At 41.1% G+C, this 18,039-nt stretch overlaps 1 protein-coding gene and 1 long non-coding RNA gene across 4 annotated transcripts; one reads left to right on the top strand and one right to left on the bottom strand.

Annotated features, from left to right (window-relative positions):
- Positions 1-209: 209 nt before the first annotated feature.
- LOC129528051 (uncharacterized) lies at positions 210-12,707 on the top strand. Its single transcript, XR_008673212.2, has 3 exons — positions 210-564; positions 5,754-5,849; positions 10,891-12,707. It is a non-coding gene; the product is annotated as an uncharacterized lncRNA (long non-coding RNA).
- Positions 8,100-17,981, bottom strand: FASTKD3 (FAST kinase domains 3). 3 transcript variants are annotated; one of them, XM_019013514.4, is made up of 7 exons: positions 17,915-17,981; positions 15,585-17,046; positions 14,834-14,919; positions 11,760-11,934; positions 10,527-10,596; positions 10,093-10,207; positions 8,100-8,480 (listed from the first exon to the last, which is right to left on the bottom strand). In XM_019013514.4, the coding sequence occupies exons 2-7, from the start codon at positions 17,020-17,022 to the stop codon at positions 8,376-8,378; spliced, it is 1,989 nt and encodes a 662-aa protein (XP_018869059.2). In that variant the 5' UTR covers positions 17,023-17,046; positions 17,915-17,981; the 3' UTR covers positions 8,100-8,375. The 3 variants fall into 3 exon arrangements, with proteins under 3 accessions (XP_018869059.2, XP_063556917.1, XP_063556918.1); XM_063700847.1 differs by having other exon boundaries at positions 15,585-17,135; positions 17,915-17,971; XM_063700848.1 differs by lacking the exons at positions 8,100-8,480; positions 10,093-10,207 and having other exon boundaries at positions 10,527-10,717; positions 15,585-17,135; positions 17,915-17,971.
- Positions 17,982-18,039: the final 58 nt, after the last annotated feature.

The following is an 18,039-nucleotide window of genomic DNA, read 5'->3' as shown; positions in this document are numbered from 1 at the left end:
CGCCCCCGTCCAGCGCCCCAGCCTTGGCCGCGGTCCGTCCCGCCCGCCCAGGGGCCCAGTCGGAGTCTGCCGGCCTCAGGTTGCTCAGCGCCAGCGTCTAGCCGGCGTCTGTGTTCGGTCGTTGCCTGGAAACCGCCGCCTAGCGACCCGGAGCTGCCCTGCAGCTTTCCCGCTCCAGGGTGCAGCGACCCTCCCCTCCTCCCTCCTGGCCCCTCGACTACACCCGGGGTCTCTCCTTCCTTCCTCCTCGGGAGGAGCCCGACTGGGAGACGCCGTGGGGACTACCCATTTCCAGCCCGCTAACCTTTCCCATGCAGCAGCCCCTGCTTCACTCACTGATCACTCCTTCGCGAGACCATTAGTGACTGAGAGCACCTAGCGCGTGGTGTGTCAGGAGCTGGAGATCGAGCCTTGAACGGAGCAGGCCTTGTCCACAGGAAGCTTACAGTCTGGAGAAGACAGATGAAAGACACGAAGAAGCCAAATGACTTGCCGAGGCTCCAGGGCAGCGCTGTCCAGTAGAAACATGATGAGAGCCACGTGTGTCGTTTCTTATTTGACTCAGTAAGTCCAAAACGTTATCATTTCAACAAATGGCACTAGCTGCCTTTCAAGCGCTCGGTGGCCACGTGTGGCTAGCAGTTACAGTATTGGCCAGTGCAGGTGTAAGGCTGCATGAATTTACAGAATCTGGCAGAACTCAGCTGCTGTGGACAGGGCTCTTGCAATCCTTTGCCAGTGTGTTTACGTTGGCCCTTGATCTGAATGCTGGGTCAATACCTGCGTTCCGTTTGTTGAAAATGTGTTAAGCTGTATACTCGTGATTGGTGGGTGTACAGCCAAGAAAAGTTAAAAACAAACGAACAAAAAAAGCCATGATGACCAAGGCTTGGGAAATGCTTTAGCCAGCGTGCCTGGGAAGGTCAGCCTTGCTGAGAAGGTGGTGTTTGAGATGAAGCATAGCGATAATGAGAAGCCAGTTCTGTGAGTCTGGCAATCCCTTCCAAGCCAACTTGGTCCTCTGAGGCAGAGGCAATCTTGTGTTTGAATGGCAGCAGGAAGTGGGGTGGTGTGGCCTCATGAAGCCAGAAACTGGTAGGAAGTGAAGGTGAACAGATAGGCAGGGGCCTGATGGAGAGATCTTACAGATGATGGAAGGAGCAGTGCCCTGCCTTCTTCCCCACCCCTGCAACTAGGTAGGAATCTCTTGTCTGCCATTCTGTGATGCAGGCTGGTGGCTTAAGATGCCTCTCTCATTCTGAGGCACCTGGTGATCCACTCTGTAGAGGTCTCCAGAGTCCTAGAGATCCTTCTGGGCAGGATTTAAGACAACCCGGTGCCACCACGCTTTTTCTCTCTTTTTTTATTTATATCTGTCCCTCTCGTGGGTCCCCATGAGCTTCCTGAGAAACCCATGTGCCTTCTTTGTCCCACTAACACATCTTTTTGCTCCATGGCCAGGCAGAACACGAGTCAGCCATGAGTCAAGGGTCAGACACCTGCCCACCATGTCTCTAAGCCCCAGGGGAACTAGCAACCTCATTGGAGCCACTTGGAGAGGGTGGCATATCCCTGGTGCTTGGAGATGGAGCACCATCTCTCCTACATGTGAAGTGAAGGAAAAGGGGCTCTTATTTTTCTCCCATGGGCTGAAGTCATGAAAGGCATGACTCATACTTTTTTGGCCTCATTAAAGCAGCAGCCAAATATGTTTTTTTTTTTTTTAAGCCCTTATAATCTACTGCCTCTCTCAACCTCTCTCAATGTCTCCACATACACAAGAGAGGTCAACTAATGGTCACAAGATTTTGTAAGCTTTGCATTGGTGACCCTGTATTATACTTCGGAAAGTGAAGGTACTTGAAACCAATTATCTTGGGAATTCAGCTAAAACTGAGACCAAGATAATTTCTTAGTAAAAGAAATTAGTAAAGTTTACACAGTTATACAGATGTGAATCTGCTAACTTCAATTCAGTCGGTGACATTTTGTCATGTCCTAGACCAAGAGCTCTTGAGGGCAAGGCTACCTACATCTTTTTCTTCTTGGATGGAGATATGGTTAGGCTTTGTGTCCCCACCTTAATCTCATCTTGAATTGTAATCCCCATAATCTCCACATGTCAAAGGAGTGACCAAGTGGAGATAATTGAATCCGGGGGGCCGTTTCCCCCATGCTGTTTTTGTGATAGTGAATTCTCACAGGATCTGACGGTTTTATAAGGGGCTCCTCCCCTTTTGCTCGGTGCTTCTCCTTCCTGCCACCTTGTGAAGAAGGTGCCTTGCTTCCCCTTTGCTTTCTGCCGTGATTGTAAATTTCCTGAGGCCACCCCAGCCATACTGAACTGTGAGACAATTAAAACTCTTTCCTTTATGAATCACCCAGTCTCAGGTATTTCTTTATAGCAACATGAGAACAAACTTATACAGATGGCTCAAGTCAGGCATACAGGCATACAGTAGGAAGTCAAATATTTGAGTCTGAGACAAGGGCCTGAGTTTATTTGGGAAGTAATTCCAGGGAACAGGAGAGGGACCAAGAGGAGCAAGAAGCAGGAGAGACACCAAGGATGCACTACCCAGGTCACTGCTGAAGGCAACTGGTGAATGGTCATGAACCTTTCTGAGGGTCCTGGAGAGGCCTTGAAGAATTGCCCCAGAGGATCAACATGGAGGCGTGTTTCATCACTTGCTCCTGTCTGCTCGGTGGAGGCTCGCTCCTTCAGTTGTTGACTACTGAACTTGTACGACCACTGCCCCAGGGCCTCACAGTCTCCCCTGCAGTGTCTTGCCTCCTTGGTGTCCGAGGAGCCCTGGGGCTGACAGCAAAAGACAGGGGCATGTACTGGAGGTGAGATGCTTCTTTCATGAGGTGAGTCATAGCCCCACGGAATGGTCCACCAGAGATGAGGGTGGAATGAGATGTGAGGCCCTGAGGATGCAGGGCAGGTTACCAGAGACAGATGAAACCATGGGCAAGGCAGACTTTGGCAATTTTGATTATTAAGAGGCTTTAGTTCCTTTTTTAAAAATACACTTTTTAAAAAAGTATTTTCCTATATGATCTTATTATATATTCCCAGGTACATGAATGGAATACAAGGTCACAGAGTCATACATTTAGGCTCCTCATGTCTGTACTTGTACTCAAAAGTTCTGTGCAGGAGAAGGGGAGGATGAAAGAAGCATAAAAACCCTCCTCTCAAAGGAGGCAAATTAATAGAGTAAGGACACACACTGGGGCTGGGTTAAACATAGTGTATTAGTGAGGGTTCCCTCAAGGGACAGAACTAATAGGATGTATATATATATCTATGTAAAGATATATATTATATATATTTTTTTATATGGGAGTTTATTAAGGAGTATTAACTCACGTGATCACAAGTTCCCTGTATTAGTTCGTTTTCACTCTGCTGATAAAGACATACCCAAGACTGGGATGAAAAGAGGTTTAATTGGACTTAGAGTTCCACATGGCTAGGGAGGCCTCAGAATCATGGCAGGAGGTGAAAGGCACTTCTTACATGGTGGCAGAAAGAAAAAATGAGGAAGATGCAAAAGTGGAAACCCCTGATAAAACTATCAGATCTCATGAGACTTATTCACTACCATGAGAATATGGGGGAACCACCCCCATGATTCAAGCTATCTCCCTCCGGGTCTCTCCCACAACACATGAGAATTATGGAGATTTGGGTTGGGACGTAGAGCCAAACCATATCAGTCCTACAATCGGCCACCTGCAAGCTGAGGAGCAAGGAGGCCAGTCTGAGTCCCAGAGCTGAAGAACCTGGAGTTTGATGTTCAAGGGCAGGAAGCATCTAGCACGGGAGAAAGAGGTAGGCTGGGAGGCTAAGCCAGTCTAGTCTTTCATCTTCTTCTGCCTGCTTTTATATTCTGGCATCATTCCCAAGGCATTCAAGCCAAATTGAAGCAAGTCTCTGGATCTGCCCTTTGGTTTAATAGGAAATGCAGCAGATAGATATAGAAACAAGTTAGGCAACACCAAATCAACAGTGTGGGACATTCTACAGGGCAATTGATCTAATTTCTCCAATAACTTCATGACATGAAAACTAGGTGAGAAAGAGTAGCAGTTAGAGACATAAGAGACTTCAGTGGTAGAATCTCTAAAAGTCATACGTGGACTTTGGATCCTGATTCAAAAACATCAACAGTTAAAAAATATTTTTGAGATAGTACAGGAAATTTAGAATATAGACTACACATTAAATGATGACAGGGAATAATAACTGATTTTGTTATTTGTAACAATGGCTGAATGATTAGATAAAAAAAGAAAAAAAAAGCTTATCAGTTATAGATGAATACTGAAGTATTTAGGATAAAATAATATGATAGCTTGGATTTCTCTAGAAACATTCCAGTGGAAAAAAAAAAGAAAAAGTTAAAGAATAGATGAAACATGATTGGAAAATTATGGTAATTTTCATGCTGAATACAGGAACTTGCAAACTTATTATACTCTTTTTTTAGAGATGGGGTTTTGCTCTGCCACTCAGGCTGGAGAGCAGTGGCGTGATCATAGCTCCTGGCCTCAAGTAATCCTCCTGCCGTGGCCTCCCAAAGCACCGGGAATACAACATGAGCCACTGAGCCAGCTTTTCTTTCAATTCTTATACTTTTCTTTCAATTCTTATGTGTGTTCAAAATTTCCTGTAATACAAGCAAAAACAGTAGGGTTATTAAGATTGTTTCTTGTAAACATTAGAACCCAAAATATCAACTCCACCCACACACTGTGAGCACTCTGTATCGGAGACTGTGGGAGTGGGAGGGAGATGTTTGCTTTTTCTGGGATGGGATTACAAGTACTGGATGAAGGCAAAATTTCTTTTGATGGAGCCCAACAGGGGGAGAACATCAACATGAAGGCAGGTTTCCTGACTCGTGCAGCAGGGGAGACTGCACACCACAGGAGCCTAGAGACATGGAGTCAAACACAGGACTAGACAGGGCTGTTGTAGGATTTGGGGAGGGGTGAATTTAGGTAAAATTTAATGAAGCTGAGCTGGAGAGACTCAAGCACAGCAAGTTAGTGTGCCAAAGAGTTAACAGTAACCCTGACCTAAGAAGCCGATTCAGGTCCCTCAAAGGGAAAAGAAATGTGGAACGTTGTATGCAAAATTCCCACGTCTAGAGCTCTGCAATTGAGGGGGATATTGAAGCTACTTCTCCATTGGTCAGATTGGCCCATGTGGCTCAGCTCATATAGACAACAGTTAGATGTTCCATTTTATTGATCTGATTTCAAACAACAAAGGCTTTAGAGAACAAAGTTTCTTAGCACTATGTCCTTGATGATAATTAACAAAGGCAGTTGTCAAAGGCTCACAGTGGCACCCCCAGAAGTCCTGACCAGCAAGTTAGCCATGTTCCTTCTTACAGACCATGCCTTATATGAACCTTCACCGCGAGCTGTACGATAAAGTTTGAGAATGAGGGAACACACGTGTACCAATAACAATAATTGCACCCAATGTTCACTGAGTATTTACTATTTTCCAGGAATTGGGCTAAACAGCTTACAAGACGTGTCTCATTTCACTATCTACACTAAGTATTTAGACTCCAAATGGGGGTGGGCATATTCCCAGTGTGGGAGATCTCAGCCCTAAGGGGATAATTTGCCTGGTTCCTCACTGAGCGAAGACCCCTCTCTGGATTTGCGCACATCATCTTCTGGTAGGTATACTTTTTTTTTTTTTAATTTTATTTATTTTTTTTTAGGAGGAACTGACTGCTTCCGTTTTCCCAGAATTCTATCAAATATTTAGCAAGTGTCCACATGTACCCAAGCGACGCACATTCCTTACATAGAGGAAGGTAAGGAAAGGTAAAGAAGACTGCCTGTGTTGTTCAGGCAGAACTGTAACCACACTCTTCCACAGCTCCTGCCTGCCTGCCATCTACACACACACTCACAACACACACTCAGAGAGGATCCACTCTCTCCTCCAGAGATCCTCTAGTTTCAACTGCTGCAGCCCAAAGTCCTGAACTTTGCTGCCCCCTATTGATAGGCCCAAAGACTATCACTGTTGCTGCAAGGGTTGTGCTAGTAACTAAAACAATTTTTTTCATTCATTTTTTTTTTTGCTTTGCTTTACTTTTGAAAACAAATATAGAAAGGTTATGCAATTATTAAAAATATTATCAAATATATAGTTGCAAGAGCCATCATATTGAATATGTAATTGCAACTGACACATTCAGATCACTTTTGTTTGTACAGGTATAGACATACAAATGAATTCTTCAGCATGAGAATTCAGTTTAAAAGGACTTAGCTTTATGATTTGACAAAGCTTGTCAAATTCGCTCGTTAGTGACACCAGCAACCTTATATCTCTCTATTAGCCTAAATTATTTTCATGTACTTAGCGATTAAAATTTGAACAGGGCCAGAGGCAGGTCTAGCCTCCCTCCCTGGGCCAACCCTGTATGCTTTACACTGGGTGTTCCAGCCATTGACAATTGGGCCCCTAGACCCTGCTCTCTTCCTTCTAAAACTCAGCTTACAAATCACTCTGAGGCTCTCTCTCACTGCCCAGGCGGGCATGAGGTCTCTGTGTTCCCAGAGCCTTGCCTGTGTGTCAGGGTGCCGGAGGCCTCACCACTCCCGTCGCCTGCTCACTAATCTCACCTGTTTCAAGCCCCTCAGGGGCAGGGGCTCTTTCCTATTTGGCCCTAGAGCTGGAGCATTGAGTGTGCCCAGAGTGATCAGAACTGTCTGCTGAATGCGTACGTGAAGAAGGTAGGGGAGAGCCAAATGAGACAGGCTCAGCAGAGGCTGTAAGTGAAAACTGCAGAAGGAGGAGCATCTGATTCTGATGAGCAAACAGGGAAAAGCTTGCAATGGATGAGATGGACTTACATCAACAGCACAGGTGAAGAATGCTCGTGCTGTATTTTTCTTCATAGCCTCTTCGTGTGGCTGTTTAATTGGTTAAGTCCCTTTCTGCTCCTTAAACTGTATGCTTTTAACCTCACACCACATTTCTGGGTTGAGTTTCGCACCAAGAATTAGCTGAGTCATAGGAAGAGGTGTACAGCACAGTGAGGGTGGACCAGAGGCCAGGGAGGGAACCTGAGTTCACTAAAACGGCAGAAAAAGACACAGGACTGGATATTAGCTGCAAGGAGGTGTGAAAGGGGTTTCTGAGGCCTGATATGATCTGGAACAGATCTTAGGCTCAGTGTCAGGAATGCCTGTTTTAAGTCATCTAAGAGCTGTGAAAAAGTGTAAATCAGCTAATTACCCAGATTTCAGAGAGCTGTGAGAATCCTTCCAAGCCAGGACCCAAATGAGCGGCAAGGTCAGCTGGGTACCCGGATACATCAGAATCTACCGTGCTTATCTCCTGCTCAATCTCAATTTGCTTCCATTGCCGCTCTCTTTCTTTGTAATTGGAGACAAAAAGTGATCTTAGCTCATCTAGTTTCCATTTCCTGTTCTAAAGATAAGTAAATAGACCCAAAAAGCTAAAGTGAAGTAAAAACCATGATGGGGTGGACGTTCAGACTAACACCAGCTAACTTGCACTGTGTGCTGACTCTGTGCAAGGCACTTTTCTAAGTGCTTTATGTAATTATCATCTCAACCTGTTACAGGTTCAATTGTATCCCTCCTCCCTCCTTCAAAAAATACACTCTGCTACTCCAGTCGGCCCTCTTGTCCTCTTCTCCCTTGAAACTGTAACCTGACTGTGATGAGGCAATGAAGGCTCTGCAATGAACTAATGACAATTTAATTCATTCTTGATTTATAATTTAGAAGATCCTCCCTCCAATCAAACAGCTCCCCAAAAAACCTAAATTGCTTTTCCATTTCTCTAAATATTTATTAAAAAAAAGTTTCCATACTAATATATCTCATTAACCAGAAGATTGTTTCTGCATAATTCTATATTTATATCCAAAGCACTGTACTCTATTTCTCATTGCTCCTTTTCCTTACGGTAAATCTCACTTCCACTCACAGCATACAAAGAGATAAAATTTCCTCCATCTGTTAGAAAACAAAAGGTCTCTAAAGAGCAAAGTATTTTCATTTAGCAGATAACTATGACAAAATACTTAAAAATAACATTTATTCATTGAATTCCTTTACTGCACATGATCAATTGTTTGATGTACAAAAAGTATCTATGACACTAGTATTAAATTAAAATTAATTTAAAATTTTACCACAATAAATGTATACATAGTATAAGGAAAACTACAGATGCTTTCAGATCACCAGTCTAGAACATATTGTGCAAAGTGGCTAATTCATATTATATTTTTCTTTTAATACTGAGTTCCATAAAAATGCAAGTTCTTCCATTGTTTGGGTTCTGAAGTCAGTATTCATTCTTGCAACCAATGAACAGTGTTTTGAGAAAACAGTTTTCTTTGTAAATATTCCACCAATTCACGTCTTGATTTTAGCATCCCAATCTCATGATAGGGGATCTGTAAGGGTAGAAAAGTAAAACTGGTCAAGATCCTTCAAAATGTGAGGTTCCTCTGGCTATTGGTTACCTTGTTTGTTTCTTACACGCTTCCCCACAGCGGAATGTAAGCTCCTGGAAGGCAAATATCCCAACCAGCTTCTTCATCCTGTATCCCCAATGTCTAGAACAGTGCCTGGCACTGAGAAGGGGCTTGGCAAATATTTGATGAATTAATATGTAGAATATGCAAATAAGAATTAAACATGATCTCTTGTTCTCCAGGAGTTCACAACTTGGGTGGCAAGTTAAATTACACAATAAATATAAAAAACAAGCTGTGGGTTGGTGATCTAGTGCTAAGAGGGAGTGAGCATTTCATTAGATGAGGGTGGGGATGCTGACAAACTGCTGGAAGGTAGGTATTCAGAGAGCTGGAGGACGCAGCAGAGACAAAGAGGGAATGAAGAGAGAGAGAGAGCAGGAGGCGCAGCGAAGGAGAGAGTCCGCTCAGCTGGGAGCAGAGGGGCCAGGTAGTAATCATGTGCCTGGAGCCTGGCTGCAGGCCAACCATTGGAGGGTCTTGAATGTTGAGATGTAGAGAAGTTTTTACTTTATTCTGTAAGCAGTAAAGAAACAATGAAGGCTTCTGAGTAGACACTGGCATGATTAGTTTTAGGAATATTCAGCTGGGGATGTGCAAGATGGAGAAAAAAGTCAGCAGATATGAAACCACAGTGCTGCCTAGTACTGACAGCTTAGAGAATTAGGGCAGCTCTCATTCTCATGCACTGCTGAGCCCTCACATAAGACCTTCTTACATTATCTACAGTGAAATGTTTAAAAGGTCTTAAATATTAAGTGTTGGTGAAGCTCCTTATTTTAATGGATTATCTTGTCCATTTTTATTTATTAAATCAAGGAGAAATTAAAACAGAACATATATTCCAACAATTGAGTAATTCTAAAAGCAGGGTTAAGCATAGCTTATAATGAATATAGGTATGCCCCACTTTTGAAAAATCAAAGCTCTGAAAATTCTGTATTTCAAAATATAAGTCAAGAGATTTAAGCCGAATTAACAACGTTGGGATTTAAACTAGACGTAAGATCGGTGGTCCACTGGGCTGGCAGACCAGTTAGTACTGTAAAAGCAAATTAAAATGGAGCCTGTGCCTGAAAAATCCCCGAGCAGACCAAGCCAGTTGGGCCTTGAAAATAACCTTAACTTTGCTTAAAGTGCAAATGTTAAGCAAAATTTAACTTGGGCTATTTCTTGTAAAAGCTTCTACTACAGAAAAACAGAACTTAAGCTCAACCAATCAGAAGCATCTCACAAACTAATAATTATATAACTAGGAACTTTCCACAGAATAGTTCAAACAAGGCAGCAAGAATATGTAACTGTAACCAGTCAAGTAGATTCTTTGTGTACTTGCGTTCTTCCTATAAAAGCCTCCCTCTTGAGTTCCCAAGCCATTTCGAGTTTTGTGCTGTCCAATTCAATAATTGCTGCCTGATCAAATTCTTTAAAATTTTACTGTGCCTCAGATTACTTTTTAAGAGTAACCTGGAAAAATAATTTTGAATTAGGATTTGCTTTTGGGAAACAAAAAAAATAGGTGAAACCGTACCTGAACAACTTGATAACCGAGTAACTGTAGGTGTCTTTGTTTAATAGCTTCTTTCCCCAGTAAGTGTTTGCTATTGGAGCAAAACCTTTTTGGACCATCAATACACAGTGCTATCCTGAAAAATAAAAAAGGAGAAAAATACTTAATTTTTAAAATAATCCAAAATATTTCCTATATATTTTAGTTGCCAAAGTTTATTTGGGATTTGGCTATTACTATGTGCCAATATTATTTTCAAATGAATCATGAATTTGATCTTATTAATATTAATGTTTATAAAATATTACAAGGAATTTCCCAACATGGTATTCTGAAATGTAGTATTTTAATTTCCAGAATCATATCTATTTTTTTCACCTTCTTGAGAAAAAGATACCGCTGCTTATTAGCCTCAACGAGTCTTGTAATGTGAAAAACACAACATTTTCCTGTACCTTTTATGGATATCTTCATTAGCTGTGGATGGCAATACAAATCCTTCTTCATCTAATTTAATTTCAACATCTGGTGAGAGAAGAAAGGAAAAATTCCTCGTGTGATACCCTCACAAACACTATCTTCCTGTATTCATTCCTTTGCTTTGCTTTGATTCCTTCCACATTGCATTGATCAATTGGACTGAAGGCTGCAAAGTAATGACCACAACCAATGGTGAGAATTTTAATTCAATTGGCTTTATGATCAATCAAGTCAGCCTTAAATTAAGAAAGCTCAACAACGCTAAACCACAGAATGGGTTCTGAAGTTATCTGGGGTATGACAAGAACCATGCATGCTTTCTCTTTCCCCTTATGATAGGTGGCAGAGATCCTTCAATCCAGACTGTGAAGAAAACCCTTGAGTTAAGACATTAGACATCTATGCAACTCATAACTTCCATCATTCCAACTTGCAGTGCCTCCATGGTAAGTAAAGAAGGCATGCCACACCCAGACACCTGGTCTGCGAGCACGGAAGGCTTCCCTGTCCTTCCCCTCTGGTAAACTGCAGTTCCCTTCGTAAAGAGAAGAGAAGTGACCATCTGAAGCCTATGAACTGCTGTCCTTTATGAGAAGGCTTTCTTCTGCTCATCAAGTTAGAAGAACTGTAAGGACGGAGGACTTGGAGTCTCTAGTCAGTGCTGTCCAGGAGAAATTTCTGTGATGTGGAAATCTTTATAATGGAGCTGTCCAATTTGGCAGCCATGAGCCACATGTGGCTACTGAGCACTTGCAATGTGACTGAGGAATTGAATTTTCTTAAACTTTTAATAATTTAAATTTAAATAGCCACATGGTCTAGTGGCTACTATATTTGGACAGTACAAGCCTAGGTTATAGTAGTAGCTAACAATTAGTGAGCATTTCCTACGTTCCAGGTACTATTTTATTTAGACCTTAAGTAAGTCTTTGAGGTCAATATTACTATCATTTTACAGAGGAAGAAGCAAGCAGAAAAAGGTTAAATACTCTGCCCAGGATATTCTGCTACTACGTGGCTAATATTTGAGACTTAAACCCAGACAGTCTTGACTCAATGGCTCTGCTGCTAACCCCAACTTGCCTTCAGGGAAGGGACCATTCCATTTTGCATTTCCAGAGAACTTCTATTGCTTCTAAGTCCCATATATCTCCAAAATCGAACAGGATGCTTAGGTTTAAAACAACAAAACTCCTTATACTACTTACCTATTGTATAACAATAGGGTGTCAACACTTTTGGAGCAAAATATAATCTTGCTCCTAAAAGGTTAGTCAGCCCAATCTTCACATATCTATAAAGCTGAGAATCCACAGGGGTCTCCAGGGAACAGCATGGGGTAAGAAATGACTTCACTTGATATTTAGGATGGAGTTTTGGACCCTAAAAAATCATAAGTGCAAATGTGAGAAAGAAAAATAAGATATAACAACAGAGAATAAATTGAAGGTTACCTAGGTAGAAAAGTTTGATATAACATTACTTTATAGGCATGATACTTTTCCAGGAATTGGGACAGGCATCTCTCTCAAAATGACAATGCAAACTTCTCTTGTTACAGTGCAAGTCTAATAGTTCAAAATGTCTTTTATATGTGTTTTTACAGTAGTCACTGGTTACCATAAACAGAAAGAAAAGTAAAGAAGGAAGGTAAAAAGGAGTGAGGAGAGAGTGAGAAGAAACATAATAATGCTAACAGTTCAAGAAACATTTTTAGAACTGAGAATTGTCCCAAGGGTCTTAAGTACACACAACTAAAGTTTTCAACACAGGTTTAATTTCTCTAATCTGAAAATCCAAAATCCAAAATGCTCCAAAATCCGAAACCTTTCAGGCACAGACAAGCTGCTTAAAGAAAATGCTCATGAAGCATTCTGGATTTCAAATTTTTGAATTAGGGATGCTGAACTGGTAAATATAATGAGAATATTTTAAAATATGAAAAAATCTGAAAGCTGAAACACTTCTGGTCCTGAGCATTTTGGATAAGGGATACTCAATCTGTAATGGAAAATGTGATATAAATGACATTCCAGTTTAGGAAGAAAAGGAGAGCAATATAATAAACGATGCTGGAGAAAATGGTTATTTATTTGGAAAAGAACTAAATTAAACTTCTGTCATCCATTACAGACGCTAATAAATTCCAGGTGTACAACATGCTGACTATAGTTAATAAGAATGATTGCGTGCTTGAAAATGGCTGAGAGTACTTTTTTACCTTTTTTTTTGTTTTTGTTTTTGTTTTTGAGACAGAGTTTCACTCTTGTTGCCCAGGCTGGAGTACAATGACGCGACCTCGGCTCACTGCAACCTCCGCCTCCTGGGTTAAGCGATTCTCCTAACTCAGCCTCCAGAGTAGCTGGGACTACAGGCGTGTGCCATCATGCCCGGCTAATTTTTGTATTTTTAGTAGAGACGGTTTCACCATGTTAGCAAGGCTGGTCTCGAACTCCTGACCTCAGGTGATCCACCCGCCTTGGCCTCCAAAAGTGCTGCGATTACAGGCATGAGCCACTGCGCACGGCAAGAGTACATTTTAAATATTCTTACCACAAAATAAAATGATAGATATGGAGGTAATACACATGTTAATTGGTTTGATTTAGCCATTCTACAATGTATACATATTTCAAAACAACATGAACACAATAAGTATATACAATTTTTATTTGTTAATTTGAATACATAAATAAAAATTCAATTTTACTTTTAGATCAAAGATCTAAATAAAATTTAAAAGATATTATTTTTAAAAATGTAAAATATTCATGCTCTTGAGATAGGAACCTCGGAAGTCATAAAAGACAGATTCGACTACAGAACATTTAAAAATACATCATAAGTAATATTAAAAAGTAATAAAAGAGTACAAATCAGGGGAAAATATGTACAACATTCATAATAGTTAATATCTGTTTTACAATGAGTCCTTAAAGACAAACCATCCAACAGAAATAAATTAAGGTGTAGAAAGGCAATTCAAAAGAAATGTAAATGGCCAACACATATTTAAAAATATGCTAAACTTCATTAATGCTCATTAAAATGCAACTTAAATATATGATATGATATCCTCTTTCATGTAGTTGAGTAACACAAATTAAAGAGACTACTAACACACTGCAATAGAAGTGGAGGAGACATGGCCACCTTCATTCATTGCTGGGGAAATGTGACATCTGTAACTATTAGGGAAAAAAAGTCTGCCAGTATCCATCAAAAATTAATCCACTAATCACATTTTTAGGAATCTAGTTTATATATGAAAAAAACCAAAAAGGCTCTAGTATGACAGGATTTGCAAGAATGTTTATTATAGCATTCCCGATAGAGACAAAAGTTGCAAAAACCTCCAAGTGCATCAATAGTAGAATAAACACCATGAAATATCATGCCTTTCTAAAAAGAATGCATGTGATCTGTATGCACTGGCCTCGAGGGATGGCCATGATATACTGCGCATAAAAGCAAACTGTACTTTGATTAGTGAGTCTCATTCCTTGAAAAGAGAAAAAAAATAGACAGTGTTTATGTATCTGTATACATTTGGGCGTAGAAACTGCTTTTAATACTGTTCCTTTAGAAATGGTAAGAGATCGGGGTTAACTATTATTTATCTTTATACAACTTAGTACTGTCTAAGCTGTTTTAAAAAAGGGGTATTTTTCCATTCTTATTACCTTATTTCAAAAATCAGATACTCTAAACTATGATTCAGAGTCAAGCAAAGAGAAGCAGAGAGAGAATGTCATAGTCTGGTGTGCTATTTCTGATTCTACATAAGGAATGTGATAGATAATAGGATAAATCTTTATAGGTCTTTATGGGAAGAGCAAACTCTAGATAAACTAAACTCTATTAGATAAAAGTGAAATTTCTGGCTTGGCTTAAAAATGTACTGTACTTGCAAATAATTTAGGTATTTGTTCAGTCCAGACATTCACACTTTGATAACAAACAGCTATGGGAAACCTAGTAGTAAACCTAGTACTAAAACCCTGTAAAACCTTCAGAGAGAATGGAGAAATACTGTAACTCACATGCCTGCAGCACTTGACAAAACCTCCTAAGAAATCTTACACAGCAGGAAATTGTTCCTTCAAGAACAAGAACACAAAAATGGGGTCTATTTATCAAAGAAAAGCCTATCTGGTGGCAACTGACTCCAAGTAAATGAAATTCTGCTTTTTCAGGTTATTGAGACAGATCAGAAGTAAAGGAACTTAAAAGGAAACTGCACCCATGGGGAAATAAAGCCACATACAGTTCATGCTTTTACCTTATAGAAAGGGCATTCCAGGACTGAGGCTAAGAAAAGTTGGGTCAGTTGTGCCCGACTCAATGTGTCCAAATGAGATTCTTTACCTGAAACAGAAAGCATACCAGTCATAGTTATGTCTGAATTGAGGTATGTATGACAGAACATCATGAACATTCAACATCAATTCACACACTCCAGACAGAAGTATTCTATTTTTAAATGACACTATGAAATGAACTTGTTAGAATTAATTATGCCCTCCTCTTGCCACCAATGAAATTGACTTCCAAGAACCCAAGCTCCTAGCTACAGAATACAATTAAAAGAGATAAAATATGTTCACAGAATTAGTGGAAATTTCCTTTAACTATGGAGTTCCGGAAATTTGACATATTTGGGTGGCCTTGAATTAAGATGAATAATACCATCCTCTCAAAAAAAAAAAAAAAAAAGATACAGTTGCTCACTCATCAAAAGTTCTAACATGTTAATGTGGCTATTTCCACTGCCATTACCATATCTCCTAAGAATGCTGCAATTTCTCAGATAAGGCAAAAGTCAGTTTATCTGAGACAGCTTTCCTCCCTCTACATGATTTCCTAGCATGCTTTAACTGTGTTTATGCCAGCATCTGTTAACTTCAGGTCTCATCTTCGGATCACTATGGAAGAAAAACTAAAGGCAACATACTGCCTTTATATGTGACTTGAAACCACTGCCAGTTCAAAGGTTACTTTTTTCCAACTGTCAGAATTTATAACCAACTCACCTTGCAGCCGTTGAAGGAAAAGAGGCTTGAATATTTTTGCCAGAAAGTTGACTGGATGGCATTCATTAAGTGAACATGAATGAAGAAGTTTCAATAATGATTTGGGTGGAAAATAATTGAAATGAGTGAATAGCACGTTTTCCAGCTTTCTAAATAAAGCAGAGGCATTTGGTGGCAAATAATTGAGTTTCCCAAATGGTTCCATTAACGCAGAAATCTGACGAGGTGAAAATTTTTCTGTTTGGCAAACAAAAGTTTCTGCCACTGCATTGAGGATGGGTTTTGAAAGAATCAGTTCTCTACTGCAGTACTCCATGACCCTGCAGACAACTTCAGGATCCAACGTGAGGCACACCGCAGCTACACGATGCTCTAGGGCTTTTGTAAAAAATGTGTCATGGTGCCCAAAATATATGAACGCCTCCAAGACTCTCCTAAGCTCCTCGTTAGTGAAATGTGGGACATGCCTCACGACATATTTGCCCAATTTTATAATCAGAGGAAATGCTTGACTTTGATCAAGAACCACCAGGGCAGTGAGCATTTGGCTAATCAATTTAGGACTCAGGTTGGAAACTATTGAAAGGGAAAAGTTGTTTATCTTATTTAAAAATGTTTGGTGTTCATCCACTTTTTCAGTACATGCCTGCAAGATTCTATAAAGGGCCACAATATCCTCCGGGGTAAATGTTTCCAATTTTTCACCTTGCAGTTGATTTATAATGAGTTCTAGTGTCACACAACCTGAACTGTGCAGTGTAATCAGACTTTCCCCAAGAATACAAAGATTGCGAACTTCCATGCCACCTTTTTTGAGACGATTTTGGCATTCTGCCACCAGGTTCAGCAACAGGCTACTTTGAGGATCCACATGCAACAGAATCAGAGCTTGCAAAGCAGTCACTAAACTAGTGTTTGACAGTTGTGAGGGCTCCTTTTCAAACTGAAAGCATAAAGCTTGAAAGATGCTATTCTCCAGTATTTCTTTTGGCAGCCCTTGATCACCATCCTTTTTTTCCACTTCACAAATTCGTTGTAAAGCTCCTGCTGCCATAGTGTCAGGCAGGGTTTCCATCGTGCTTATAAAACTTAGCACTTCTTCTGATGAAGTCAAGTTGCTCAGTCTCTTGTAAAACATCTGACTCTCCTCATTTTTAACATTTTGTTCAAGCCTGTCGCAGTCAGATACTTGAGAGAACACTGGTCCACCGAGGGGGTGAAGGTCATTTCCATTTTTCGAATGAAACTTTTTACAATGGGCATGATGGAATCTGACCCTGAAAGGCTCAGGTTGTCGTGAACACAACCAAGGGCACAGACGCTCCTTGACTACCTTGTGAACATGATTTAGAGGTTGATTTTTTAAAGCAGCCAGAGCTCTATGCATCTGAAAATCAGATAAACGATAAAGGTTCTTCCTCAAGGTGATTAATGCCATACCATCAGATTCTCAATTTGATAACTAAATTAAAAAATTTAAAAACACATGGTTAAATACATTGAGAACATCATTGACCCAACATCAATGTTTATGAAACTACAAACGAGTATCTGAAAAAAAAAAAAAAAAAAAAGGATGGTTAACATATAAACACCAGAGGAGCAAAGTCTCTGCATCCTAGAGTTAGAAGAGTGGCTGACATTGAACAATAACAATCGCTATTACTTGCTAAACACTGTTGTAGGTATTCTATTAACTTACACAGATTCAGTACCTTTACTATCATTTTACACGAGGAAGAAGTTGAAGCACAAAGTTACTTTGCCCAGTTTATGCAGGTAGGTTAAGTGGCAGAGCTAGGGTTCAAACTCAGGCAATGTAGCTCTTAAGGGTGGCCCTTAAATGTTGGTTGAAGGAAGAAATTGCATTTGGATAGAAATCAAAGAACAGGTAAAGTGGGCAAAATTAGGCGAGGTTAGAGCAAGGCAAGGGTAAAAACGCGCTGGAAAGGCCCTAAGCTGTTGGTTTCCCCTCGGTGTCGGGAGACGGTTAGTGTTGAAGGAAAGGGTATACTTTGTCAATGGAAACAAGGTAGGAAAAGAAAGAGCAAAACATAGATCAATGAAGGGAGAAGGTGGGGTGGCCAGTCCAGATCTAAAGACGCCGCGGGGGGATTTGACAACACGTGTGTGCAAGACAGACAGACGGGAGGCCCCGCGGCGCGTTTTCCTAGGAATGAAAGGGACCCGCGGGGCGAGCACCCCCAAACTCGGCGCCCCGGGGACCTGCGCTGAGACACGGGCCGGGCGGCGCAGCCTGAGGAGAAAGCCGGCCAGGTCTTTGACACCCAGCCGGACCAACTGCGCGGAGACCCCGCGTTGACACCTACCGCGCTCTGCCGGGCAATCACTTCGGGTGGTCGCGGAAGCGCCTGGGCGTCGTGGGCCTCCGTAGCAAACGCGGGGCGGGAGCACGGCTCAGGACGGCGCAATGTGATTGGCCCAGGTCCCCTTC

Source organism: Gorilla gorilla, chromosome 19 (assembly GCF_029281585.2).
Source record: "Gorilla gorilla gorilla isolate KB3781 chromosome 19, NHGRI_mGorGor1-v2.1_pri, whole genome shotgun sequence".
Classification (NCBI taxonomy): domain Eukaryota; kingdom Metazoa; phylum Chordata; class Mammalia; order Primates; family Hominidae; genus Gorilla; species Gorilla gorilla.
Note: the sequence above shows the minus strand (reverse complement) of the source record. Positions and strands in the feature narration are given on the sequence as shown.

Excerpts from the sequence above, each read along its gene's own strand:
- FASTKD3 (XM_019013514.4), bottom strand. The coding sequence starts at position 17,022 with ATGGCATTAATCACCTTGAGGAAGAACCTTTATCGTTTATCTGATTTT. Across the intron at positions 10,597-11,759 it reads ACCCTATTGTTATACAATAG|ATGTTGAAATTAAATTAGAT; the intron begins GTAAGTAGTATA and ends TTCTCTCACCAG. Across the intron at positions 10,208-10,526 it reads AATGAAGATATCCATAAAAG|GATAGCACTGTGTATTGATG; the intron begins GTACAGGAAAAT and ends TTTATTTTTCAG.